Below are 25,969 nucleotides of genomic sequence, written 5' to 3' on the forward strand. Positions count from 1 at the left end.
TGCCCGATCCGCAGTTTGCGCCCTTCATCGAAGACGATCCGGTACGCCAACCCTTTTTGTCTGCGGAGTCAATACCTGCTGATCCAACCCAGTGGTTCAACGGCGATGGTAACATCAGCGCTTTCAGCATTCACAAGGGCCGCGTCCACTTCAAGCAGCGCTATGTTCGGACCGAGAAGTTCGTGCGTGAAAGAGAAGCCGGCCGCGCGTTGATCGGTATCCTCTGACGCCCGCGAGATGTCCAGTCCCCGGTCATGGCTGACGACTCCCAGGCAAATATCGCAACAAGTACACGGACGCAGTCGAGTTCCTGGTACGCAGCACAGCCAACACAAACGTCTTCTACTTCAACGGCAAGCTGCTCGCGTGCAAGGAGGATGCGCCGCCTTACCGTCTCGACCCTCGCACGCTGGAGACTATCGGGCTGTACGATTTCGAAGGCCAGCTCCCGAGCATGACCTTCACCGCTCACCCGAAAATCGATCCCGTCTCGGGCGAACTGGTCGGGATGGGGTACGAGGCGAAGGGCGATGGCACGCCGGATGTGTGCTACTTCTCCGTCTCGCCCGATGGCAAGTTTACCGAAACCGTCTGGCTCGTGGCGCCGGTTGTCGGCATGATCCATGATTTTGCCGTCACTGAAAACTGGGTAAGTGCCTTGACAGATGCTACGAACGCTCGAGATCTGACCGAACACTCAAGGTTCTTTTCCCAATCATCCCTCAGGTCTGCGACATCGAGAGGATGAAAAAGGGCGGCGAGCACTGGGGATGGCGTTCGGACGTCCCGTTCTATCTCGGAGTGCTCCCTCGCCGCGGCGCCAAAGGATCAGATGTCAAAGTGAGTAGCAACACCCAGCAACCCGCCATCTTGACCGGCCACAGACAAGCATACATATTACACAACGGTGTCTATGTTCCCTTTCAGATATCCACCCTTTTGCCTCACACCTCCACCAACCTAGCCCAGCACTAACCCACACACCCACACCCAGTGGTTCCGCGCCCCCAACGCCTTCCCCGGCCACACCTCCAACGCCTACGAAGACCCCGCCACCGGCGCCATCATCTTCGACCTCCCACTCTGCGACAAAAACGTCTTCTTCTGGTGGCCCGACGCCTCCGACGGCTCCGCCCCCCAGCCGCACGAGCTCGCCAGCTACATGACGCGCTTCACCTTCGACCCGCTGTCCGCCGACCTCGACCTGCCGCCCCCCGCCAAGCTGGCGCCGTTCAACTGCGAGTTCCCGCGCATCGACGACCGCCGGTCGATGAAGGAATACGCGCACTGCTTCATGCCCGTCCTGGATCACTCCCTCGGCACGGATTTCGCCGCCATCGCGCCCGTCATGGGGGGCGGCGCGCCCGTCTACAACGCCGTGGCGCGCGTGGACGTCCGGACGGGCGCGGCGACCGTGTATTTCCCGGGCCCGACCCACGCCGTGCAGGAGCCCGTGTACATCCCCAGGAAGGACGAGACGGCGGAGGAGGGCGATGGCTATGTCATGTTTCTCGTCAACAACTACGCCGAGATGGGCAGCGAGCTGCATCTGCTGGATACGAGGGATTTTGAGAGGGCGAAGGCGGTCGTGAGGCTGCCGCTGAGGCTGAGGCCGGGGCTGCATGGCAATTGGGTGCCGGGGCAGGAGTTGGAGCGCGTTGTTTAGGTGGTTGGATGGTTGGGGTGGTGGGTTGGGGTGCGGAAACGGTGGTGGTTTTTGCTGCGGGGGTTTGGAGAAGGGGATCACTTGAATTGTATACAATTTCACAAACATACCAATGACCGGCCCGCCGCCGAAGATGGTAGAGGTTGGAAAAGTGTCGAGGGGGCGATGCGGCCAGTCAGCCGCCTCTCTTCTTCGTCGGTAGACGTTGGCTCGTTGCGCGTATCGACTACCCGGCGATGCAGCACTCGCCAACAATTCGCCAGGAATGCGGCCCGGCATGCGTCCCATGTCTTTGATGAGCGAGCCTGTCCACTCCCGCCGACGCGACGTCCAATCGCGGAGAAGAGGGCTGTTGACATGGAGAAGGGGGGCGGTCCGACGCCGTTGTGGAAGAAACTACGTCGTTGGAAAGATGGAGAGCGGCAGAAGCGGAGAGACAGACCCGGATGAACGAGTCATGGAATCGGTTGATGCGAATACTGTGCACTGACATGGCTGCGAACGCGGCTGAAGCGAGTGGACGGATTGAGAAGGTCGACAAGCAGGTCCGTAGTGCATCTCGGGCGGTTTCAGCCACATGATGGGATATTGAATGCCGACAACGGAAAAAGCAGGCCCTGCATTAGCTGTCGAGGTCTAAGCCCTATCAGGGTTCCATGCGGGGCACAGCACTATCACAGAGTAAATCATCGTCGGATCGGATGTTTTTCTGCACAGTCAGCTTCCGCTGCCTGTCGGTGTGGAGCTGCAGCAAAATCTACTTATTCAACACCTGCGAAGCCATTGCAGCAGCACTCTACAGTCCTTCGACATGATGCGGTCGCTCAAGCTGGCGCTCGCGGCGCTGCTCAGCCCCAGCGTTGCCACCGACTGCCGCTGCCTACCCGGCGATGGCTGCTGGCCCACGGCCTCCGACTGGCAGCAGCTCAATCAAACCGTCAACGGCCGGCTGATAGCAACCGTTCCGCTCGCCGCTCCCTGCCACGACCCGGCCTTTGACAATGCCACCTGCGCAGCCCTGCGCGAAGACTGGCAATGGCCCGAGGGACACTACGAGTCCTCGAGCTCCGTCATGGCCCCCTTCTTCGCCAACCAGAGCTGCGACCCCTTCACCTCCCCAAGCACACCTTGCCAGCTGGGCAACTACGTCCGCTACGCCATCAATGTGTCCACGAGCGACCATGTCGCCGCCGGCATCCAATTCGCCAAGGACAAGAACATCCGTCTCGTCGTCCGCAACACTGGACATGAGTAAGCTGCACAATTCTACCACCCGGAGATTCGCCTTTCTCTCACGGATCCCCATTCCGAGACATGTCACACCACGCTGACACGCAGGCAGCTACAACGGCAAGTCGACGGGCGCCGGTGCTCTGGCCATCTGGACGCACCATCTGAAGAGCGTGAGCATCATCGACTACACCAGCCCAGCGTACTCGGGCAAGGCCATCAAGGTCGGCGCCGGAGTCCAAGGCGGAGAAGCCTACGCCGCCGCCGACGCGGCCGGGCTCGCCGTGGTGGGCGGAGAATGCCCGACGGTGGGCATCGCGGGCGGCTACTCGCAAGGCGGCGGCCACTCGGCGCTGGCGTCCAAGTACGGGCTGGCGGCGGACCAGGTGCTCGAGTGGGAGGTGGTCGACGGGGTGACGGGCGCGGTGCACGTCGCGAACCGGCAGCAGAACCGCGACCTCTTCTGGGCGCTGTCCGGCGGCGGGGCGGGCAGTTACGGCGTCGTGCTTTCCATGACGTCCAAGGCCCACCAGGACATTCCCGTGTCCGGGGCGAACCTGACCTTCACGGCGGACGGGCTGAGCGCGGACACCTTCTACGAGGCGATCGGCGCGTGGCAGACGGAGCTGCCCAAGTTCGTGGATGCCGGAGCCATGGTCATTTACACCTTCACCAACTCCTTCTTCGCCATCACCCCGATCACGGCGCCGGGCGTCTCGTCGGACGAGCTCGCGTCGCTTCTGCAGCCGTACAAGGACAAGCTCGCGAGCCTGAACATCACGTACTCGAGCTACATTCACCAGTTCGACGGCTACTACTCGCAGTTCTCGACCATGCAGAGCCCGATCCAGGTCGGCATCGCCCAGTACGGCGGATGGCTCCTGCCGCGAAGCGTGGTGGAGACGAGCAACGATGCCCTCGTCGCGGCATACAGGAACATTACCGAAGACGGCGCGACCTTCATTAATGTGGCATTGAACGTGTCGAAAGCCGTGGCCGGCGACGTGGACAACGCCGTCCTACCGGCGTGGAGGGATGCGCTGGTTTCCGCCGTCCTCACAACGTGAGTATTTCCGGAAAATCGCTTCGAATGGTCTGGCTGACTGATTCCACTGCAGGCCGTGGAACTTCACCGCGCCGTGGGAGGAGATGGTTGAGTGGCAGGACAAATTGACCAACAACTACATCCCGCAGCTGACGGCCCTGGCTCCGGAGTCTGGCTGCTACTCGAACGAGGTGAGTCCGCTCCTTGAATGCGCAAACCCGTTGTGGGATACTTACAGACTGCCACAGGGCGATTTCCGTCAGCCAAACTGGCAAAAGTACTTCTACGGCAGCAACTACGCCAAGCTGCGGGAGATCAAGAAGCAGTACGACCCGTCGGATCTGTTCTACGGTGTCACCGCCGTGGGGAGCGAGGAGTGGACCGTTGCGGAAGACGGAAGAATGTGCAGGGCCGGCAACTCCACGTACAGCAGATCAACCAGGTCCGCTGCCCAGCAGGAAGCCATGCCCGAGCTGTAAGGGTTAACGCAGATAGATCTATCTAGAGCAACAAGACGTTGAATCCTTCAATATCCACCACTACAAGCGCGCCAGCGGGCCGTCGGCCTTGACAACCCCGAGACAGTCCGTGGAGATGTCCTCCAGCTTCGAGCACCCAGTCAATTGCATGCACCTCTTGAATTCCTCGTAGAGGATGTCCAACATCTTCGTGACGCCAGCCTCGCCGTCATACTGCAACAACAACACTCATTAGCTTTCTCACAACAGCGACGACGACCGCCAAAAAGGACAAACACGTACCGCCAACCCCCACAGCATCGGCCTGCCGACCCAGCAGCACTCGGCGCCCAACGCCAGCGCCTTGAAGACGTCGACGCCACTGCGAATCCCGCCATCGATATGAACCCGAATCTTGCCCTCGGCCGCCCTGACGCACTCCGGCAGGGCATCAATCGTCGCGGGCGTCCCATCCAGCTGCCTGCCGCCATGGTTACTCACAATCACCCCGTCGCACCCGCACTCCCGCGCCATCCGCACGTCCTCGGCCGTCAGCACGCCCTTGATCCAGATCTCCATCTGCGTCCGCTCCCGCAACCACGCCACCTCGGCCCACGAATGCGCGTCCGACCCGACGCTCGCGAACCCCGCGTCGTGCGTCGTCGCGCGCACGTCCTCGCTCGTCCGCTCCATGATGGGGAAGCCCAGGCCCGCCGGCGTGCGGAAGTCGCCGCGCACCTCGTTGTACCGCACCCCAAGCACCGGGCTGTCGGCGGTAAGTAGGATCGCTGTACACCCCGCGTCCTCGGCGGCCCGGATGATGCGCTCCTGCTTGGCCCGGTCGCGCATCGTGTACAGCTGGATGCCGTGGCGGATGCCGGGCCAGACGGCGGTGGCGGCGGCGCGGATCTGGGCGATGCCGTGGTTGGCGTACGACGAGATGCCCATGTGCACGCGGCGCCGCGCGCAGGCCCGCGCCGTGGCGAGCTCGCCGGATGGGTGCGCCATGGCTTGCAATCCGGCGGGCGAGACGCACAGGGGAAAGGCGATGGGGGTGTTGAAGACGGTCGTGCTCGGGTCGACGCCCGAGACGTCGCGGAGGACGCGCGGGCGCAGCCGGTATTTGGCGTAGGCGGTGGTGTTTTCGTGGACGGTGACCTGGTCGGTCGAGCCGTCGTTGTAGAATTCTGCGTGCCGCAGCGCAGCGTTTGTCGGTTGGTGTTTTCTTTTCTTTTCTTTTTTTTTACGATGGGGATGTGGAGGATTTGGGGGGTTTACCTCGTATGCTTTGGGGGAGCTTCTCGGATGCGATGCGTTGGAGGTCTTTGATGCTGAGGATGGCCGGTGCCGCCGCTGGTGCGACCGGCGATGGGATTGTTTCGCCCGCCATGGTTTGTGGAGGGGTGGTTGGGTTGGAGAAGCGGGAGATGGGGAGGCATTTATAGATAAAGGATATGTTGTTACTCACACTCAGTCCTATCGTAGGGCGTCATGGATGCGGGGTACTGACTAACCGAACACTTAGTAACAGATTAAATCCTTATCATGACGGCGAAATCCACTCACAATCCTCACCCCCATTTCTCCTTGCTGCGTGACAACAATGGCCCCCTCCAGAGACGCAGTCTACACATCGGGAGCGCCGAAGCCGCCACCGTTCCTCTCGCAGGCCATCAAGGATGGAGGCCGCGTTTACTGCTCCGGCCAGGTCGGCATGGACGCGCAGACCGGGAAGATGGTCGAAGGCACCGTCCAAGACCGAACTGTAAGTCCAACTTTCGTTCTTTAGCACGCCAGACCACTAATGCTCCTGAATCAGAGACAAGTCTTGCAGAACCTCGCCGCCGTCCTCGAAGCTGCCGGATCTGACCTGTCGAGCGTGATCAAAGTGAACATCTTCCTCACCGACATGGGCGATTTTGCGGCCATGAACGACGTTTACGATGCTTTCTTCAGCGAGCCCAAGCCGGTAGGATGCATCTAGATTGTATAGAGCTGAGTCGGGACTGATCCATCGTGTAGGCTCGGACTTGCGTTGCGGTCAAATCGTTGCCTTTGGGGACAGATGTCGAGATTGAGTGCGTTGCAAAGATTGCTGCTGCCAAACTGTGACACGTTTCTCATCGATAGAGGAAATGGCACACTGAATTGATTCCTCGTCATTTTGTGATCATTTGTCGTTGCCAGGCCCGAAATTGATCCGCTTGTCGTGTCGCAGGGCGTGCAACAACCTCGTTCCCCCCACTTTGCATCTGTAGTCTCCATCAACCACCATCATGGCTCGTCGGAAAGTTTGCAGTGCCGACAAGGAGCCTGACAGCGCTGCCGAGAGAAAGTACGGACTTGATGGAGCCTCGTTCCATCTGCAATGTCGCTGATGAAGCGCCCAGAAAGCTCCGCAATCGCACCTCCCAACAAGCGTTCCGCCAGCGCCAGGCAGCTTACATCAAGGATCTTGAAAGGCGGCTGGAAAGAACAGGCGTGTCCGAAAATGAACACATTGCGAAGCTCGAGGCAGAAAACCAATCTCTTCGGAAGCAACTGACTTTATTCATCAACAAACTTGCTAGTGCACAGGCGTCCCTACAGCATCTATCCCGCCTGATGCGGGGCACCCTTGACGATACCAATCAGACTCCCCCAACTGATGAACATGTTCGAGATGCTCTGTCTTCGGATTCTACTGGACCTCCGGCCGCGAATGCCCTTGATGCGGACTTGGGCGAGCATCCTTTGGACTTCTGGCCCGAGTTGGAGACGGCGCTCGTACCAACAACATCGAACTCCGATGGGAAGTCACCTGAATGGTTGAACATGCTGCATCTTGCAGCCGACGTCCAAGATGCACCCGAAGCTGAACATCCCACACTTAATTTGAACAGTGAGATGCCAGGTGTGTGGTCCTTCAACTACCAAATGGGCCCGTCGGCGTACGCCCATGCCATGTCCGGTGGCTCCGCCATGGTCGAGGACATGGGCATTTCCAATTCCATGTTTTCGGATCACATCAGCGCCATACGAGCATGCACTTGGCACAAGTGGCAGGCGCTTGCCCCTCAGCTCTCACCCGACATACGCCTGTAGGTGAGACTCTGTCCGGGGTTGGAAATGGAAGCTGACGGGGCAAAAGCCATAAACTCGAGCAGTCAACCTCGCTCATGTTCTCGCTGTTCAACGGCTTGACCCGCCCGGATGTCTTGCCGTGGTACACACCGACGAAATGGTACAAACATCTCTCCGAGCTGGTCACATGGCAGTTGCACCCTACCCGAGACATGTACGCGCGCGTCCATCCGAAGTACCGACCGTCGGCGCTGCAGGTCACCGAATCATACCCGACCTTCATCGACTGGTGTCCGTTCCACGCTTTGCGGGACAAGCTGATCCTCATGCACGCCGCCAACACGCGCATCGACGAAATCGTCCTGGACATCGCGAGCCACTACTGCGTCGAGGTCGACCTGTCGAAGCTGGTCCGCACCGTTCCCCGACCCACTCCCGGCTACGTGCGACTCTGGGACATCATCCAGGCCATGGGCGACGACGAGGCCGCCAAGCAGTCTGATCTTGATCCTCTCCACCGGGACGATGCCGCGGCGCTGCTGCCGGCGCCGGACGCGGCGTCCATCTTCCAGTCGGTTTCGCATGCGCGCCAAACCTTCCGTCTCTTGCGCATGGACGAGGGGCCGTCGCTGTACAAAATCGACCCGGCGCTCTTCAACATGTACCCCGAACTCTACTCGCCCGACGTCTCCGACATCGTGGCCTCGGGGACGCTGCTCCAGTGCCGCTCCGTGCAACTGCTCGCGCGCATTCCGCCTCCGGCCAGGTTGGACAAGGCTACGCTGAGAGTGTATCGGCATTTCGCAGACTGGGCGTTGACTGTTATATGTGCATGAGATGAAGGAAGCATTGGAATATGGAATCCTCATTGGGTCATGGAGACTTCAAGTCTATAGCGGTTCGGTGATACGCTGTTACGTCCGAACGTCCGAGGTGTTGTCGAGGGTAGTTTGCCGCACCCGTGGCGCTACTGGTCGTAGTGGCAGGGGGTGTACCATTTGTACTGGGTTGAGTTTCGTGGGAGGGCGCTGGTTCTACCTGAATCCGCCGTCGGCTATCCCGCTCGGAGGCGCCATGGGTATGTATGGTCTGGTATGCAGCTGCCGAGACCTCTACCGGATCCCAGGTTACCTGATTCTTGTTGTTACACGGTGAGCCATGTCAACTCTGTCACAAAGGGACGGTCTTCGTTTATCTGGGCCTCCGGAAATCGGTATGCCCAGGGCCTGGAAGCCGGTCCTGCTCTGCGTCGCTGTTTGCGTCTGTCGAAGACCACATGTAGCTAGCATCCTTGCTTGCTTCCCAAAGAAATGACCCTTCTAGAAGGATTCCCGACCGGAGATATCTCCTCTCTTCCATGCGGATTCTTCGTGCCATGTCTGTCAGAGCCGCGGTTCGTCTTTCGCTAGCGCAACCTTGACAAATTGTTCATTTCACCGGCACTTGGGATATTTTCCCTTCAATCACCACCACACACCAGCTCCGAAGCAAAAATCGAGATAAGAAGTAGTAGAGCGGTCGGTCGTCGTCAATCGAACCTCGACCCGCGCGCCCCAAGCGGCGATCCCCGCTACAAAGTTGAGCCGTCGGTCGGGCGTGCGACACACATCAAGCCGAAACGCAGCACCCGTCAGGGTGGGTGCAGGGAAAAAGGGCCAATCCATTCCCGTTCGAGCCAATGCAAGAGAGGTGCCGGATTTCGGAGCTAGACCGAAGGCGGAGGCTTGCTCCGGCCTCCTGGTGAAGCTTCTCGGGCGCACCGAGAAGTACTAGTCCAACCACCGATGCAATCGGGCGGCGGCAACTCCCTTAGCCGCGCGGTGGTGGGGGAGGCGCGGCGGGCGCCCCGGCTGCCAGTACCGTACCGTGTGCCACGCGATGGTCCCCTAACCTTCACCTCCCCCAAAACCACGGTAAGGCTGGTATCATATTCTTGCGACTTGTTGCTCTGGCTTCCGGACAGGTTTGACATGTGATGAGATGCGCCGCTGATCAGACCTTGACGGGCGGGCTTGATCGACAGTGGACGCAAAGAGGAGGGGTAGACGTGCTCAATCAATCGATCAACAATCGAAAATGAAGAGAGTAAGCAAGCTCATCACACGCTTCCGGTTGGCGGGAAACCCTTGGCGTGGATCGTTGGGTTCGAGGCGGAGATGCTGGGGGTGCGGAAACGCTTAACCACTAAATCCATTTAGACTTCGCCGACCCGTTTCACGAGCGGCCCGGCTTTCTAGCGCCATGGGCGACGGGTCGACGGATTATGCTCGCGGACGGGGAGGCTCCTGTCGCGTGCATAGTGTTACTTTCAGTCGTGGCTTGCAGCCATCGACGTGCAAGTGCTTTGATATTGCCGTGTTCGGAAGTTTAGGGAAAAAGAAGCGAAGGACCTTCTTCTCAGGAGGAGCCGGCCGTCCATCCACGGTAATGCTGTAGTTTGGACAGAAGCCCTTGTGATTTGGAGAATTCAAAAAATCATCAAATTCATAAACGACCCGAACGCCAGCGAAAAGACCGGCTATAATGTCGAGTGCGTGTGCTTCTTCCCCTTCCCTATGCTCTCGTCGCTCAACCCTATGCTCAACTGATCCTGGCTCTCCCGCCTCCTGAACCGGCCGCCCTCGCCCCTTTCCATCTCGATCATGCTGTCCTCGCTGCCGTGCCGCGACAGCCGGCCCGGCTTCGTGGGGCCCGCGTCCAAATCGTCCTCCTCCTCCTCCTCGTGCGTGGTGGTGACGTGGACCGTCTGGCCGTTGACGGCGAACTTGAGCTCCTTGGTGACGCGGATCTGGCCGTCGGCCTCCTGGACGCCGCCGTTGCCCATGCCCGTGGCCTTGCAGAAGGCGTCGATGACGGCGTCGTCGAACTGCGACGGCCGCAGCTTGAGCCCTTGGTTCAGCTCCTCGGAGAAGGCGAACCCGCGCCGTTCGCGGTCGTTTTTGGTGACCCTGCATCGACGATTGCCGCCGTGTCAGTAACCTTTTTCTCGCGGTAGTCGTCGGGCGTCGTCATCACTAACCAGTGCAGGAGCAGGACGCAGATGGCGACGTCGCCGGTGCAACACATGAAACAGAGCCACACGGGCTCGCCGTGCAGCGCCAGCAGGCCGATCAGGTTGGCGACGGTGACCAGGATCATCAGGCACGTGGCGATGGAGGTGCGGTAGGCCATGGCCTGCAGGATGGCGTTGGGCCCGAGCGGCTGCTTCTTGAACAGCACGCGGCGGAACGGGTAGACGTAGAGGAGCGTCATGTAGATGTTGATGAGGATCTCAAACGCCAGCAGCGGGATGATGCCCTGCATCTCTAGGCCGTTGATGCACACGCCATTGGTGCTGATGTAGCCCAAACGCCTGCGCAACGACACACTGTTAGTGTGACTTTCACTTGCGGGGCTAAGCAGACGGACCAGTAGAAGTTCAAAATGACCAAGCCAACATAGGGAAGAATGAGACAGCAGCAATTGAGGATGTATATTCTGTCCTTGCTTCTGCACGTGCGGTCCGAGCGGACAATGTGCTTGGGGAGGTTAGCATATACATATAAGCCGTCGGACCTTGGCGCGGCGGGGGCTCACTGCTCGCTCGACCAGGTAGTGGTACTGGAGGATTTTGGCGCTAAGGTAGAAGACCAGGCAGACGAGGATGGAGGCGTCGCAGAGGTGGCGGGACGTGTTCGGGTCCAGGTCCTTGAGGATGGCGGACACGGCGCTGAAGAGGAAGGAGAGGCAGTAGAAGGCGAACAGCGTCCACTGCGCCACCGGCAGCTCTTTCCACGCTCTGACGCTGCGCACGAAGCGGTCGATGCAGATGGCGGTCAGGGTGATGGTGACGACGGAGAGGGTCATGGAGGCGGCCTTGATGCCATTGGGGGTCGAGTCCGGCGTGTAGTGGCCCGTCTGCTCGTCGGTGTCGTACATGGTGTAGACGTAGTCCGCAGGCGCCGGACCTGCAGGCGGCGGTGGATCAGGGTGGAGCGGTCGTCGCGGCGGGCGGCCAGGCAGATGTATAAGGCAGGACCAGCACACGGGACATGGGGGGACGGAGGCTGCTCCTGCTAGGCGAGTCTGGGTTTCACGGTGGCACGGTGGCTGCCGGCAGGGTCCAGGGCGATGGAGCGCGCTGCTCGCGGCTGGCCAGCGGGCCCCTTTGCTTAAGGCTGCTGATTGGGCTCTTGACTCGTAGGATGCAAGGGGCGCCCGGGCGCAGAGATCTGCACGCTCCCTAGGCCAGATCCGTCGCCCCGCCGTGCTCCCGCGATCGATGCTCTCGAACAAGACATCGCTCTCGCTTGTTCGAAGCTAGGAGGAAGCTCCGGGCGGCACAGCAGGCGGCATCCCATGCCATTCGCGTGGCAGCTGGGCAGCGGCAGGCGACGGCCAAGTAGGGGACCGCCAGCCTGGTAGCTTTACTACTGGCACCGGGGCCGCTTATTAGCGTTGGGAGTAGCGGAGGGCGGGAGGTCTAGCAAGGCCGTTGCGTCTCAACACCGGCCGAAGCTGTTACGCGACGGGGGCAGCACGACTCTGCTGCTTAAACGGCCGGCCGCGCGTCTCCGCCCGCTGTCAACACCACGGGAGCGCTGCTAGGCGCGGATTCAGCCGCCGTTGCCGCATGCCCGCCCTCGTCACAGACCAATACCAGCGGCATTATGTCGGCCACCCGACGCCACGCGCGCTATCGCATCCACCCTTGGCTGGTCCTGCTCCCCCTCGTGCGGGATCCGATCAGTGATGCAACAGTGCAGTCGCCAGCCACGTTGATCCCCACGCGCCGGACTGAAAGCCTGCTGGGCGCGGAGGCGGCAGGGCGAGACACTGCGCTGGAGTTGGGACACGATCAGCGTCACGACTCCCAGGGATGTTCTGGAAGGCAGCATGGCCAAGAAACAGCCTTGCCACGGCAGCCTTTCACAGTACGATGAAAATCATCACCACGCGGATCAAGATACTCGACCAAGTCCGGACTCCACCCTGCCCAAGCTCAGGTCCACGCCCGCTCCCGACGGCATGGGCTTTCGGCAATCCTAAGCAGAGAGATTGCCGATTGTGATCATCGAGCTTTCTTGATTTTCGCCTCCCGAGACTCTGGCCCCAGACTGCTGCCCGGAGCCATCACCGTCCTCCCCTTGTCCACGATCCTCTCCAGCCTGGCAGCGCTCCCTTGCCGGCACGCTTATGGTTGTGATCCTTCGACCCGCTCATCGGATTTGCGCGTGTCATGGCCCCCGTCCTGATCATGACTCTGGCATACGAGCATGCTGGTCGATCCGGCATTTCCCCACCACAAAACGCATCCATCTCGTCCGGTCGAGATCTCGGTCGCATCGCGTGCTTCCTTTCCTGTTTCCGCCATCTCTTCGTCAATCGCGGGGCCGTTTCCCCCCAAGGCCAAGCTCTCGCAACTCGTGAAACACAACCTGCCATGCCGTTTTTGCTCGACGCATAGTGTTACGCTTGGCCACGGCATGTGCCATGGCTGGCCTTAACTTTTTGGCGAGCGCGATAAACACCACGGCCGCGATATTGACTCGGGCGGTTGGCCTCGAAGGCACAACTCCATGGCCGACACCACAACTCCGCGCTCTATCAGCGAGCACGACCCCCCGATTTTTTACGACCGTGTAGCATCTTGATTGTTGCCGCGGCTTTCGTCTTCTTCGTTTTCCTGCATGGTTTCACCGCCGGACCCTCCCCACCACTAAGGTCTAGTTGGTTACAAAACTCACACAGTCGCCCGCATCACCACCGTGAAGCCCGTCCTCGACATGCAACGTTAAGCTCTTCAGGGTGCTTGGCGCACACAGCCAGACCCGTCTCACTAACCGCCGAGGCAAGGATCTCCCCTCAAAGCCCCTTGGCCAGCTATGCCTACACGGTACACTAAATCCTCCTGTGGGGCATACCCTGACATACGAGATAGCGACGTTTGTTCTACGCTTTCTAGCCTTCGGAAGCGGCACCATCCATCGGTCTTATGAATCCGAAATTTCGACCGGCTACTTGACTTTTTTTCCCCCCATCTACCGCGCGTAACTAGGTGTTGAGCTGACCTCTTCCATCGTCGGCGGAGGTATGGACTTTACAAGGTAATGCGCAAACCCGCAGCTTCCTTGCAATCGTGCTGACGAGGCTACCTATATACAGTCTAGGAGCCGCAACCGGTTTACGCGCGGACCTAGGCGCGCGGCGTAGAGCACAATTGACTTTTTCTCCTGTCGATCGCTGACGGGTTCTTTTGGATGAGCCCAAGCCCCAGCACCTCAGGCTCTCTACGGTCGGGTCCTCGAGATCGATAGGAGAGTCGTCATCGAAGACGATGCCGAGGAGCTTGAAGGGAGCTAGCCGCTCGATACCACCGGCGTAACCGTCACTTGCACGTCTTACTGAAACGCCGTGCCTTGGGAGCATGCACTTTGCTCGCGTCATTTCTGCACGAGGCACATCGTCTTGTCGGTCGGGGGAAGGTTTGTCGACATCCGCGTTGTCTGACTTGTTCTTTCCAAACAGGCTAACCGTCCATGTAGATGAGAAGCCTCCCAAGACAAGCGGCCTGTAGATTGCACGCATGATGGACTATCACAAGTCGACCCTCTCACGACAAGGATACCATGCTGAGGGGGATGACGGCTGCCGCATGGAACTATCAAGAGAGACATCTATGCCCATTTGCTTATCGTCATCCATCGCAGGAGCCAAAGACGACCATCGATGGCATGCGTGTTCCAGAGGATGCAGTCTGGTTCAGTGCATTTCCTGGCACCAATTTGTCGCACGAGAAGACTTTTCGACTATAAAGATGTCAATGGACGACCCTCGACCAAACCTTCTCTTCAGCGATGGTATACCCTCTGTCAACCTATCAGTCCTTGTGCAAAGAGGTGAGATCCGCCGTGGCATGTTGTGTTGCCATGTGGCATGGAGTAGAAGCGAAACGTGCCACGCCCCGTACGCTGCTTGTTGGTCGTTGCCATGGCATCAGTCGAGGGAAAGGGAAACGTTCAAAGACCAGCCTGGCTAACTCGTTACGCAGAGGCTCCAGCTCGTTGATATAGCTCTCGGGTCCGATCGACCATGACTGGCCACCGTACGATTCTCCGCTGCGAACCGCACCACACGAGAAACAGTCGGGGAACTGGGCGATGGTGAGGAGATGTCGAAGGGGGAGAGGAAAAATCATGTCACCGCCGGCCCTCCTATCCGCCAGAATAAAGCCATCTAGATGGAATACGAGCTCTCGAGGCTTTCTCCGAGCACGGCTGGAGCGCGCAAAAGCAACAGCATGAATTGCATTTCAGCGTGGTGGTGCTGCAGTACGACCGTGGGGCTGAGGGGGCGGGTTGTGATTGGTGGTCAGGGGCAGCCACAGCATTCGAGTGTCGTCCGAAGCGACGTCTTCTGCGGCGGCCGTCGGTCGGGACGGTCGGGACGCTGGCCCTAAAATATCGCATCCACCGTGTTCACGGTCCCGCGGTAATTTGCGCCGGCTCGGAATCACGCTAAATGGCGCCACAGGGAGACGGTCGGCCGAGTGTTTGCGGAGTAGGCGCAGGTGCAAGCAGCATCCGGCCGTATGAGTGGTGGTGATGGGGGCAGGCGGCACTGTGACCCCGCATGGACGGGTGGTGTTGGGGGCGCGATGGAAGGATGGACGGCGACGCTTTCCGGGCCAGGAAGCAGAATAAGGTGCACGAATAAAGTTGTACCAAAGAGCGCTGGACGCCGGGGCTAACGGCCGAACTCGGACAGGACGACCGGGGTCCATGCCCGATCAGGAAGTAGACAGTATGCTTAACGACCAACTGAAACGGCTTGTCGGGAATCCAAGCGAGATAACTTCCACCAAACGGCCGTCTGCTCGCGGTGCTGCCGTATAAATATACTTGTTTACTGCTGCATATGATCAGCACCAGCCCTTCCTTCTCCGATCATCTCATCGTCCACTCTTTCAACACCAACCATGAAGCTCTCCACCGCTCTCTTCTGGGCCGCCGCCTCGACCGCCGTGTCCGCCGCTCCCTCGGCCTCTCCGCTCGAGCGCCGCGCCGACTTCTGCGGCGACTGGGACACGTCCAAGAACGGCGTCTACACGACGTACAACAACCTGTGGGGCAGAAGCACGTCGGGCGTGTCGGGCTCGCAGTGCACCGGCGTCGATAGCTTCAGCAGCAACACCATCTCGTGGCACACGTCGTGGACCTGGGCCGGCGTGCCCAACCAGGTCAAGTCGTACGCCAACGTCGTCGTCGACCTGACGGCCAAGAAGCTCAGCGCCATCTCCAGCATCAACAGCATCTGGCGCTGGTCCTACACCGGCGACAACCTCGTCGCCGACGTCGCCTACGACCTCTTCACCTCGTCCACCCCCACCGGCAGCGAGGAGTACGAAATTATGATCTGGGTCGGCTCCTACGGCGGCGCCGGGCCCATCTCGTCGACGGGCTCGGCCATCGCCACCGTCACCCTGGCCGGCAACACGTGGAAGCTGTATAAGGGCCCCAACGGCCAGATGACCGTCTTCTCCTTCGTCGCCACCAAGACCGTCAACAACTTCAGCGGCAACCTTAACGACTTCATCAAGTACCTTACCTCCAGCCAGGGCCTGCCCACCTCGCAGTACCTCACCCACGTCAGCGCCGGCACCGAGCCCTTCACCGGCTCCAACGCCAAGTTCACCACCTCTTCCTTCACCGTCAGCCCCAGGTGATTTTCTTTTTTGCGGGAGAATGTATATATACATACGGCTGCTCTCCGGCCACAAAGCTATCAATCAATAATCTGTCCAATCTGAACCGTGTTCCATGGCTTATGTGAACTGTCTGTGGGGCTGTATATCCAGTCAGCATGTACTACTTCAGCAAAAAGAAACAAGAGAGCATAACAAAAGAAACGTTGACAGCATGCGATCGCGCTCATCCCAGTCTTCAGTATGATCTTGCAAAAGAGACTGCAAATCTCGAGTAGCATATACGGGTTCGCCTGCTGTCTGGCAGCTGTACAGAGTTGTTTCGCATGCGGGGAGTCTACCATCACGTAATCCAAATGTCAAGCTGGGTTGCATGTTACCACAAAAAAAATGTTTAGGAAATTTTCGAGTTGATTAGCCTCTTAAAATGCAGCTAATCCCGAAATCCACAGCTTTCCAGAGCCATCAAGCCCGCCTCTGAACTGGTGGACTGTGCTTGGGAACATTCTCTGCCCTGCCCTGTGCATCATAATGTATAGTCAGACTCCCTGGTCCGCTGTTCCATCCCGACACGTGGACGTCGCCGTGTAAGACGCCCATAGTTTGGCCAACGTTTTCTTTCTGATTGATGGTGATTCTACCAGCATCATTGCCCAGTGCAATCCCCTCGTCCACAGTCCGCTTCATCCATGGGTCGCACTTGTCGTTGATCTCTTCGAGTTCCTCCAGATTGGGCTTGGTAATCCCCAGGCACTCCTCCCTGCTGAGTTGTTGGAACCTTTCTGCTTGGTCAGGGAAGAGTTGCTCGAGAGAATTGAGGAGGGATATGATATATCCGATGAATTCTTCGAAGTGGTCTTTCTTGTAGAACACCAACTGAATGCTATGAACAGCTTGCGCCCCCTGAGACTTGCGCTTCCTGAGGCTTTCGTGGAACTTCCTTCGGACCACCTTCAGGTGATTGGGTACTTTCGAATCGGGGTCAACGATTTGAGCCCCGCTTGCAGCAACACTGGCCCTCATTTGGTCGGCCTTGTATTTCGTCTTGTCCAGTAGGTCTTTGATCGAGACAAGATAGTGCTCTGCAGAATCTTTTGTCGGGTGACCAGGTTGGTTCTTGCGGACCGTGAGCTGACCATCGCGAGTGGCTTCTTTGATTACGGTCTTGTTGATTCCGGAGACTTCACCCCATCGGGATAAGCGAAGCTGAAGGATATCGAGTTTGAGCTGACACGTTGCAAACTCTTGTTCGAAGTCTCGTGCGAGCTGGATGACGCCGAAGGAGTCTATCGCGACTTCGAAAAGCTCGACAGCGCTGCTGGTAAATTCCATGATAAAAAAGTCGAAAGGAGTTTTGATAGGTATTCAATGTGACAGAGTTGTTTCATAGAGAAGATGAAGGCGTAGGGCAACCGTAATAAGTATCTTTCGTTGTCTCCGGGTCAGCCGCGCGATACGCACTCGTACGTGGAGCAGTGGAGTTTTGGCAGATCTTGAGTCCAGTGAGTAACGGCGGAAAGGGCTAGAATCGTGGGAGAATTCTCGCTCGAGCGTGGCGAGACATAATTCGTGGTGGCGATAGTGAATCCCTTGCAGCCGTACTCCACCTTAACAGAATGTAGGTTAGATCAGGCATCCGTCGTAGCTTGCGGCACAGCTTAGGGCCCGAGGGCGGTGACACGTGTAGCTATTCGCTTATGGCTTCAGCAGCTCCACAGAAAACAATCATCTATCCGCACTTCGCGTCATGTTCTTCTTTCCATTTAACAAACCAGCCCATGGAGAGTGCATCTACGTAGTCGGCCTTATAACTTTCCGAAACCGATCATTCGATCCGTGCTTAATTCTACAGCGAGGTCCACAGCCCGCGACCCAGGATAAGTTGTCCAAGTGGGTCTTGGAACAATGACGTGGCCCACTCACGTCATCGCCATGCTGATCTGGACGCATGGATTGTAGAATCGGAATCTGGAAGCTTTAAATCAGATTTTCTCTTGCACAGCTCCCACAATTCTCTCCTTGTAAGCCGATGCAGCATCAGCATGAAATGCCAGCAGCAGCCTCATGGCTTAAGGTTAGCTATTTGACATCATTTGGCTTTCCGTTGGAAGTATGGTCATTGTTCACAACGGGAGCGCGCTGTGCGACAAAGCTCCGGACATGAATCAACTCATCGTCGGCTGCATTTATGCAGGTGCCGGAAAGGTAGGAATGTATCTGGGGTTACCTGACAAACAACGCGAGCTGTCTCAGTGGTACCGTCTGGGGTGCTGCCTGCACTTTTGAGCGAGTCACTGCAGGCTCGTTTGCTGATCGACGGAGGTATCACCGCCCCGCGTCCCGAGTGGGATTCGTCAACCCCAGGTGGGCCTAAGCGTCCTCGCTCTGACCATCAGTTCATCTGTCTTCTAGATCCCGAATCCATTGACTTCTCACGCCATTCCTAAGCATGTGTTGGGCTCCAGCCAGGTATTCATCGAAATCCTGCCTCAGATACTACATACTACATAGTTTGTTTTCAGGGTTCCGGTAGTTGGTGCTTTATCCGCTGCAGCGCTTAATCCCTCTTTGTAGACACGACCCCATTCTCTACGGTGATCGATCGGCCCGAGACATCATGGTTTGCATCCCATTCTGCCACCTGATCTTTCCGCACCTTTATTATCTTGTGCATCACCGCTCCATCTTCCAAGACAACAACCTCCTGCCGCATTTCGTACCCGCCAAAGTGCGGAAGCAGGTAGATCCACACCCAGTAGTACACAAAGCAGAGGAGAATGCTGTTACTTGATTAGCCCGTCGCTCATCATCCGGAGGAAAGGGGAGAGACTCACATGCCGATACCGACGACACAATACGTTGCATACCAGAAGCTGACGTCGCCACCAGTCGCGCCACCTTCGGGAGGGTACCAGGGCATGACAAGAAGGAAGAGGTTGACGAGCAGATACAGCACAACCGCAGCGTCCCAGGCGCGGAATTCGGACCGTCCGACCCCAATACGAGAGCGATGGCGCCGAATGATATACACCCCTGCCGCCATGAGAAAAAAGAAGATGGCATCGGGATAGGTTTTGAGGTCGACGACTACATATTGCACATGCGTGAGTCTGCACGTCGAACCACGAGAGCGTGGGTTGATGTACGTACCGAAGTTGAAGGCGTCACCAGCGGGTGGCGCCACGATCATAAGCACCGTCATCCCCCACTTCAGCAGATAGGGGCCGATGGGTGTGCCGAAAGGCCGTGTCGTGGTCCAGAATTTGGGCCAAGGCAGAACTCCTTGCCTGCGTATGGTCAGCGCTACCCCCCCAAAGGTTCGTGGTGGAAGCTGCTTGCCTTCCGATCTCACGGATCATGCGAGACTGCCCAATCAAATTTGATACCAAGTTGCCGAACGCGCTGATGATGACGAGTATATTGAGTCCTTTGGCAGCCTTCTCTCCGAAGACTTTCGTGAAGAAGAGAGATGCTGCGGTTTGCTCTGCAGCTTTCATTTCCTCGCTGGGTACTGCGAGGCTTAGTCAAACGAGGAATGGAAAAAAGGTAATCAATCCATGCTCACCAGCAGCGAAATAAGCGACGTTGCAGAGGGTATACATCACTGCAACAACAAGCAGCGCCACCGGAGCGCTTTTCTTTATGGTTCGGATGGGATCCTAAAAGCGTTCAGCACAATGACTCGTCTCTCTCCGTTCAAACCTACCTTGACTTCGTTCATCATGTTGAACGCATTTGCGTATCCTTCATAGGCGAATGTGATTTTCACTAGTGCGTTTGCCATGGCATTTCCATTGCTTGAGGTTCCGGCGAAAGCATCTCGAAAGTTTGCATTCGGATCAGCAACAGATGTGTTGCCTCCAAGCACGACAAATCCCGTGATGCTTATGCTGTTTCCACTTAGACGGTGGTTCATGCCATGGCCAGATTACTTACAAAATAAGCGTCGAGACCTTGATGAAGCCGAAGATGTCCGACAGCCAGAGAGAAAGCCGATTGCTCGCAATGAGCACTATGAGTGTCAGCACCTTTCCGTGGCAATGGATGGGAGGGACACGAACAGACTATGGCGAGAGTGTAACTTGCAATAGCTACTGCCTTTTGTTCCCAGTCCGAAGGACTGTAATCTGACATCTTGAATGCATATTGTGCCAACACTGACTCTTGTCAGCCTCGTCCCGTGTTTGACTTGACAAGCTTACCAATTGCGTTGCTACTGCTGAACGATAGCAATACAGACTGAACCGCGAACGCGGTTGGGAAGAAATATCGCGGCCGCGGATAAGCTTGCTCGAGGTAGACGACTTCGGCCCCAGACCGCGAAGGAAAGTAGGATGCGAGTTCGAGGTACACACAGAGGGCGCAGCAAGAGATGACAAATCCGATGAACCAAAACATAAGGGCCATGCCCACGGATCCCGCATTTGTTAGGATTGATGCGGCTACGAAGAAGCGTCAGATCTGCGGCCAAGATGCTTGCCAGAGGGTGAAGAAATGCGGTGGACTTACGTGTTGAAAAAACACCAGTACCAATCATTTGGCCGATGTTCAAAAAGATGATGGTGAACCACTTAACTTTGTAGCCAAGCGGAGATTCTTGCTCGACGGGAGCACCCGTGGCTTCTTGGAAGGTTGGCACCGACCCATTGCCGCCTTGTTCCCCGACGAACGCGAGACTGCCAACTTTGAGGACGTTGGAATCGCTGGCTGGCGAGGCGACACGGACTGGGTCGAGTTTCCGGGATTCTCGAGCGGCGGCCATTTTGACGAGAAGCTGGCCACTGGAAGTAACTCCCGAGCGTAGGTGGTGCCACTTGTTCAAACGTTCTCGACACACAGTTTTATTCCACGCCAAAAGCTTCCAGGCGGCTAAAGGCAATCGTGTAATTTTGGTTTCAGATGGCGCAATTACCCCATGCGGGGGTCGCATGTACTACATAAAACGTAAGCAACGCCCTCTTCGCTTACACTCGTGAGTGATTAGGCAGCGACTGACAGCACGACATTGTATCCTTGATGGTAGCAACCGTCAGCATAGCTTAGTTGCCAAAACTCTTGAAGGAACGAGAATGACTCTCGCTAATGCACTTGGGTGACATCGGATGACCTTGGCAAACCCAACTTATCCGAGGTGACATTTCGCTACTCAAGCTGGCTCACAACGTGATTGAGGCAAATGACGGTTAGATTCGGCTGATGCTATAAACGCGAGTTAACCCTGTAACGACTACCAGCCTCTAAAACACGCTCGAACAGGGCTTTCTTAAACAAAGATTACTGTTTTCTTATTGCCGGTATACGTTCAAATAAACATAAGGTTAGAGTTCTCGGTTGCAGCTATAGAAAGCCAACTTTGGTAGCATTTTCCATCGACTTGACTGTCGCGGCGGACGAGCTGGTGGACGTCGTTGTTGGGGTTGGAAACGCTGGCCATGCTGCCGAGGGCGCCAATCACGAGGGTAGGGACTGCCGAAGCGTGCATGGTTGTAGCCGCCAAAGTGGATCTCGACAAGCTGTGGAAGCGTTGAGCGTTGGGTGACTGTGGCCAATTGCAAGTGGAGAGGAAGATCGAGAAGCTAAGGCTACTGCAGGCTGCGAATACAGCGGTCCAGTTAAGGTGGTTGGCTTCGTAAACGCTGCGGCCGCTTTCTCATAGGTGTTTATAGTCTCGTGTATCTGTCTATTTCTTGCTCCGTAATTTGGGCTTTAACGCATGGGAGACTTTATTCACCATTGTCTGCTAGTTTGGCTCAGCCCCCTGCCACGAAAGCCAGACTACTGAATGAAAGGAGCTAGTTAGCGGGCCCGTGTAAAACAAACAAGGTTGTCTCTCTGCATAATGAGCATTTATGTCACGTTTGTGTTACTTAGTACTACATTGTTCAGTTCTAAAACATTGTCTTAGAACATACCACTGGGAGTAGGGTACTAAGTAACGCGAAGACTCCCTCACTTTCGACATCATCATGGCTCCCTTTCCCTGCTGGCTCTCGGCGGGCCAAGCCTGTAACGTGCTCGGCATCGACCCGTTCAGTCCAGCTCCCGACTACGTTACCATGCGCCGCTATATCCGCAATCTGCAGATGCTGTTACATCCAGACCGTATACTCACTAGCAGCAGTGCTGATCGGGCGCAGCAGGAATTAGGTATCGATTTCAAAGCGCTGCGCGCAATCGAAGGCTACCTCTTCCCCACGAACTGCACGGAATCGAATTCGAAGTACGACTTGCGCGTCGAGTCCCTGTGCAACGAGGCCAAGCGGTCGCGCTGCTGGGTATCCCAGTGGAATCCACACAAGCTGGAGGGCGGCGACATGTTCGAGCCGCTGCCCGCGTGGACGCGGTGGAGAAGCACCACTGCCGATGCCGAATCCGGCCGTGCCTCCAGCAGTGGTACGCAAGACACACACGGCGGCACCGGTATTCGACGCACGCGGTCTAAACGATTCCAAAGGCGCGACATCTCCAGGGTGGATGTTTCCAAGTTTCGCCCCAGCTCCGTTCCCGGTGCGCCTCTTTTCGACGGCTCCGACCTGAGCAATCCCCTGGTGCCGGAGGAAGGAACGAAGTCCCTGCTGCGCTTCATCCGGAACTCCGACATCGTTCGTGGCCCCAACATTGGTGTTGCAGTGGCTACCGCGCAGATGGGCTGGGGCGACGAGAACGGACAAGCGACGACCGCCTGCACCGCCGAGGCAATCATCGAGATGCCACCGCAATCCCAGGGGCGCAGAGTCTTTGCAGAAGATCTTCCCGTGACGCTACTACTTAAAACGAAAAACGGGACCCCAGTCAAATCCAACACGTACCTGAGAGTCGTCTCGCCGGTACTGTGGCACGACCTAAGCACTTCGCCAGTGTGGTGTCCAGGGCCGGATGGCTCGGGCGGAAGATACGGAATTGACAGGATGCGTTTGGTGGTCACACACTGGAACGGCGTCTTTGCAAGTTCATCGGCGAATGGCCGATACGTGGCTGAGTTCCTAAGCAGAGTAGCCAAAGCGCTGTCTGAGTAGCCGTGTCAATGGCAATGCGTGCCGCGTGTTTTCGAGATGATTATAGTTGTTCCCTTTGCAATATTGAATTTCCACTTATTCTGGTTCCTTTCTAGTGACGAGCAAATTGTTCGCTCTCTCTATATCCAGTATTTCCCCAAGTTGTCGTGCTTGTCATTTGTATTGACGTAGCTGCTCTACCTGTCGTTTCCCAGCTATGCAAAAGCCTACCTGGACTGGCATGCTTGAGTCATGTAACGCGGGCGCTGACGGTACAAGGATCGACGGATGGCAACCAGGGATGTTCACGATATAAATGATTGGCTTGATATTAATATTCTCGGATCTAGACCACAGCTCCTACTGCTTGCATTCTTTCGGCTTACTCTACGTCATAGCATGACTGCTTTGTGCCTTGTACGCTAGTCTACCAATCAACTTTGTTGATACGTCCACGGTTTGAATGTCGAGAAAGAGCAGAGAAAATTCGACAGCAAACAAGACCTTAAATCTCCCTCTCACGATGGAAGGCCATGATAATGCAATCTGGCGTGGAAATGCCACAGCCATTTGATTCGTGATGCCATCCCTTGTTACCGAGGTTTGAGCTGCCAGCCTTGTGCGCCGTTTCACGCAGTAAGCAAAGGGGGAGGCATGGGAGCTTCGCATAATTATTAGCCTTACAATGGAGTCTTATTTTGGAATCCCCATGTTCCTCTCCCAGCGGGAGTTCAGCCGTCTCCACGACTGATCTCATTTATAAAGCGCAAATCTCTACACTTGATGACAGCCTCGCCAATGAATAACAGCTTTCCAACTTCCATGAACTCAAGAAGCACCAGCTACGAGATGGGACGCATTCGTGACCCAAACGTTCAAGACTCGGGCCAAAATGTGCGGACCGCTGACGCCCCTGTTGCATATTCTTCACCCGGCACAAGTAGACCAAGTCTCCCTTCATCGGCACGGATCCGGAGCATGGAGAACGTTCGACATGATCGTAGCTCTCATTCGACAACTGTGAAGCCTTCTGCAACAAGCCTTCGGGAACACAGCTCTGACACCGATACAGCTGTACACAGCCTGCACAAGAAGAATGGAGCGCACCCCGTCGCTTGGAATATCCACTGGAAGTCTCCTACCCTCATGTTCATTTTTCTCACCGCTGGTATTTCCTTTGCTTTAGGACATCATTTTTACTATTCGTCCTTGGATAACACTAGTATGTCTTCCGAAGAAGATCAACAATGGGCAATTCGCATTGGGACTGGCTTCGCATTCCTATGCAAAGCAGCCCTCACAGCCTCGGTCGGTATCTCATACACCCAGCGTCTCTGGGTCACTGTGAAGATGACGCCAATGAGTATTCAAGGCTTGGACAACGCATTCTCTCTCACGACCGACCCGGTTGCGTTTCTAAGTTCGAGCGTTATCTTGAAAGCTAGACTTCTCTGCTTGATAGCAGTTTGTATGTGGTAAGTGGAGCAAACTTCAGCTTAGAGTAATGAATGCCGCTACAACTTGTCCAGGTGTATCCCGATAGTCGCGACGATTACCCCTGCAACTCTATCGATCCGGCCCGGGATGCTTTCAAAGTCCATTGTTGGAACAGTCCCAAGCCCAGAGTACTCTTCGGCGGACAACTCATCGGTGTGGGTCAACTGGAAAGGTGTAGGCAGGCTTGACGCATCTTCCGCCGCGGTGCACCGTCTTGTCGCCGCCACCACGTCATCTCTGGCCAATTTGCCGTTCCTGGCACCGTATCCGAACTCCTCGTACATAATCACGTTTGATGCGCCCGCTCTCAAATGCGACCCGCTTTCGACGGCGATATTGGACCACAGTATCAATCCCAAGAAGCCTGAGTTGCTCCAAGAAGGATGGGACAGTTTGATTGACAAGACGTTACGCTCACTTGCACCCGACGCCCAACCTCTTTACATTGCCAACGCTTCGGGTTTCCTTAGCATCCACAACCACATATTCGTTTACGCTGGGGGATCCAATTTTTCCTGCCACCTGTGGAACACGTCTTACACGGTCGACTTGGAATTCAGCGACGGCATCCAATCCACCTCAATAAGCGCGCTGGAATACAGACACGCAACGAACATAGCCAGCGGGCAGGCCCTCAGCCACAACCACCAGCCCGAGATTGCATACTGGTCCATCTTCAACGCCCTTGCCGGCCTGCTGGAGACGCAGGTCATCTTCAACGGCGCCGACGGCACCCTCACCGGCGCCGACACGGACATATTCAAGTCGGGCATCCCCGCCTGCCCGGGCATCGTCGAGACGCTGGAGCGCCAGGGCGTCAACAAATGCGTCGACCCGTGGATGTGCCGGGCAAAGTCCATCCCGGCCGCCATCGAGGACCTCTCGCACAACGTGTCGCTCAGCCTGATGAGCTCGAACCTCTTCTCCGCCGCCACCGCCACCGTTGACATGACCGTCTCCCACCCGCAGAACTACTACGTGTACAACCGGCACGGCCTCCTCTGCGCGTACGTCGCCGCTGCCGCCGCCGCCGCCGCGTGCGTCGCCATCGGCGTCCACTCGTACCGCGCGAACGGGTACAGCGCCAGCTCGTCGTTCTCGACCATCGTCTTCACCACGAGGAGCCCGGACTTGGATCGCCTAGCCGGTGGCCGGTGCTTGGGCGCCCAGCCCGTTCCGGACGAGGTGAGGCGGACGGTGCTGCGGTACGGATTGTTGCGCCGGGAAGGAGAGGAAAGGAGGGCGCATGCGGCGTTTGGACTTGCTGACGGCGTCGCCACGTTGACCAAGGGGCATGTGTGTTATTGAGGTTTCCGTAGGATTGATCAATCC

General features: G+C 57.1%; 12 protein-coding genes across 12 annotated transcripts; 8 read left to right on the top strand and 4 right to left on the bottom strand.

The window, feature by feature from the left end:
• Nucleotides 1–237: 237 nt before the first annotated feature.
• On the top strand, nt 238–748 carry RCO1_2 (transcriptional regulatory protein rco1; the record flags this gene model as incomplete). Its single annotated transcript, XM_066782011.1, has 2 exons — nt 238–244; nt 273–748. 2 exons carry the CDS (start codon nt 238–240, stop codon nt 746–748), a joined length of 483 nt encoding a protein of 160 aa, XP_066627823.1.
• Nucleotides 749–832: 84 nt separating this feature from the next.
• SLS55_010633 (uncharacterized protein) lies at nt 833–1,666 on the top strand (the record flags this gene model as incomplete). Its single annotated transcript, XM_066782012.1, has 2 exons — nt 833–840; nt 970–1,666. The coding sequence occupies 2 exons, from the start codon at nt 833–835 to the stop codon at nt 1,664–1,666; spliced, it is 705 nt and encodes a 234-aa protein (XP_066627824.1).
• A 1,247-nt stretch (nt 1,667–2,913) lies between these two features.
• SLS55_010634 (uncharacterized protein) lies at nt 2,914–3,963 on the top strand (the record flags this gene model as incomplete). The annotated part of the gene is made up of 2 exons (XM_066782013.1): nt 2,914–2,917; nt 3,005–3,963. 2 exons carry the CDS (start codon nt 2,914–2,916, stop codon nt 3,961–3,963), a joined length of 963 nt encoding a protein of 320 aa, XP_066627825.1.
• An 82-nt stretch (nt 3,964–4,045) lies between these two features.
• Nucleotides 4,046–4,420, top strand: SLS55_010635 (uncharacterized protein; the record flags this gene model as incomplete). Its single annotated transcript, XM_066782014.1, has 2 exons — nt 4,046–4,053; nt 4,180–4,420. The coding sequence occupies 2 exons, from the start codon at nt 4,046–4,048 to the stop codon at nt 4,418–4,420; spliced, it is 249 nt and encodes an 82-aa protein (XP_066627826.1).
• A 60-nt stretch (nt 4,421–4,480) lies between these two features.
• On the bottom strand, nt 4,481–5,789 carry SLS55_010636 (uncharacterized protein; the record flags this gene model as incomplete). Its single annotated transcript, XM_066782015.1, has 3 exons — nt 4,481–4,633; nt 4,703–5,586; nt 5,678–5,789. The coding sequence occupies 3 exons, from the start codon at nt 5,787–5,789 to the stop codon at nt 4,481–4,483; spliced, it is 1,149 nt and encodes a 382-aa protein (XP_066627827.1).
• Nucleotides 5,790–7,557: 1,768 nt separating this feature from the next.
• SLS55_010637 (uncharacterized protein) lies at nt 7,558–8,298 on the top strand (the record flags this gene model as incomplete). Its single annotated transcript, XM_066782016.1, has 1 exon — nt 7,558–8,298. The coding sequence occupies one exon, from the start codon at nt 7,558–7,560 to the stop codon at nt 8,296–8,298; it is 741 nt and encodes a 246-aa protein (XP_066627828.1).
• Nucleotides 8,299–9,980: 1,682 nt separating this feature from the next.
• On the bottom strand, nt 9,981–10,791 carry SLS55_010638 (uncharacterized protein; the record flags this gene model as incomplete). Its single annotated transcript, XM_066782017.1, has 2 exons — nt 9,981–10,410; nt 10,787–10,791. The coding sequence occupies 2 exons, from the start codon at nt 10,789–10,791 to the stop codon at nt 9,981–9,983; spliced, it is 435 nt and encodes a 144-aa protein (XP_066627829.1).
• Nucleotides 10,792–10,990: 199 nt separating this feature from the next.
• SLS55_010639 (uncharacterized protein) lies at nt 10,991–11,495 on the bottom strand (the record flags this gene model as incomplete). Its single annotated transcript, XM_066782018.1, has 2 exons — nt 10,991–11,409; nt 11,489–11,495. 2 exons carry the CDS (start codon nt 11,493–11,495, stop codon nt 10,991–10,993), a joined length of 426 nt encoding a protein of 141 aa, XP_066627830.1.
• A 3,924-nt stretch (nt 11,496–15,419) lies between these two features.
• Nucleotides 15,420–16,166, top strand: SLS55_010640 (uncharacterized protein; the record flags this gene model as incomplete). The annotated part of the gene is made up of 1 exon (XM_066782019.1): nt 15,420–16,166. The coding sequence occupies one exon, from the start codon at nt 15,420–15,422 to the stop codon at nt 16,164–16,166; it is 747 nt and encodes a 248-aa protein (XP_066627831.1).
• A 444-nt stretch (nt 16,167–16,610) lies between these two features.
• Nucleotides 16,611–17,477, bottom strand: SLS55_010641 (uncharacterized protein; the record flags this gene model as incomplete). The annotated part of the gene is made up of 1 exon (XM_066782020.1): nt 16,611–17,477. One exon carries the CDS (start codon nt 17,475–17,477, stop codon nt 16,611–16,613), a length of 867 nt encoding a protein of 288 aa, XP_066627832.1.
• Nucleotides 17,478–22,111: 4,634 nt separating this feature from the next.
• On the top strand, nt 22,112–23,161 carry SLS55_010642 (uncharacterized protein; the record flags this gene model as incomplete). Its single annotated transcript, XM_066782021.1, has 1 exon — nt 22,112–23,161. One exon carries the CDS (start codon nt 22,112–22,114, stop codon nt 23,159–23,161), a length of 1,050 nt encoding a protein of 349 aa, XP_066627833.1.
• A 1,563-nt stretch (nt 23,162–24,724) lies between these two features.
• On the top strand, nt 24,725–25,945 carry SLS55_010643 (uncharacterized protein; the record flags this gene model as incomplete). The annotated part of the gene is made up of 1 exon (XM_066782022.1): nt 24,725–25,945. One exon carries the CDS (start codon nt 24,725–24,727, stop codon nt 25,943–25,945), a length of 1,221 nt encoding a protein of 406 aa, XP_066627834.1.
• Nucleotides 25,946–25,969: the final 24 nt, after the last annotated feature.

Source organism: Diplodia seriata (assembly GCF_021436955.1).
Source record: "Diplodia seriata strain FDS-637 chromosome Unknown scaffold_13, whole genome shotgun sequence".
NCBI lineage: Eukaryota > Fungi > Ascomycota > Dothideomycetes > Botryosphaeriales > Botryosphaeriaceae > Diplodia > Diplodia seriata.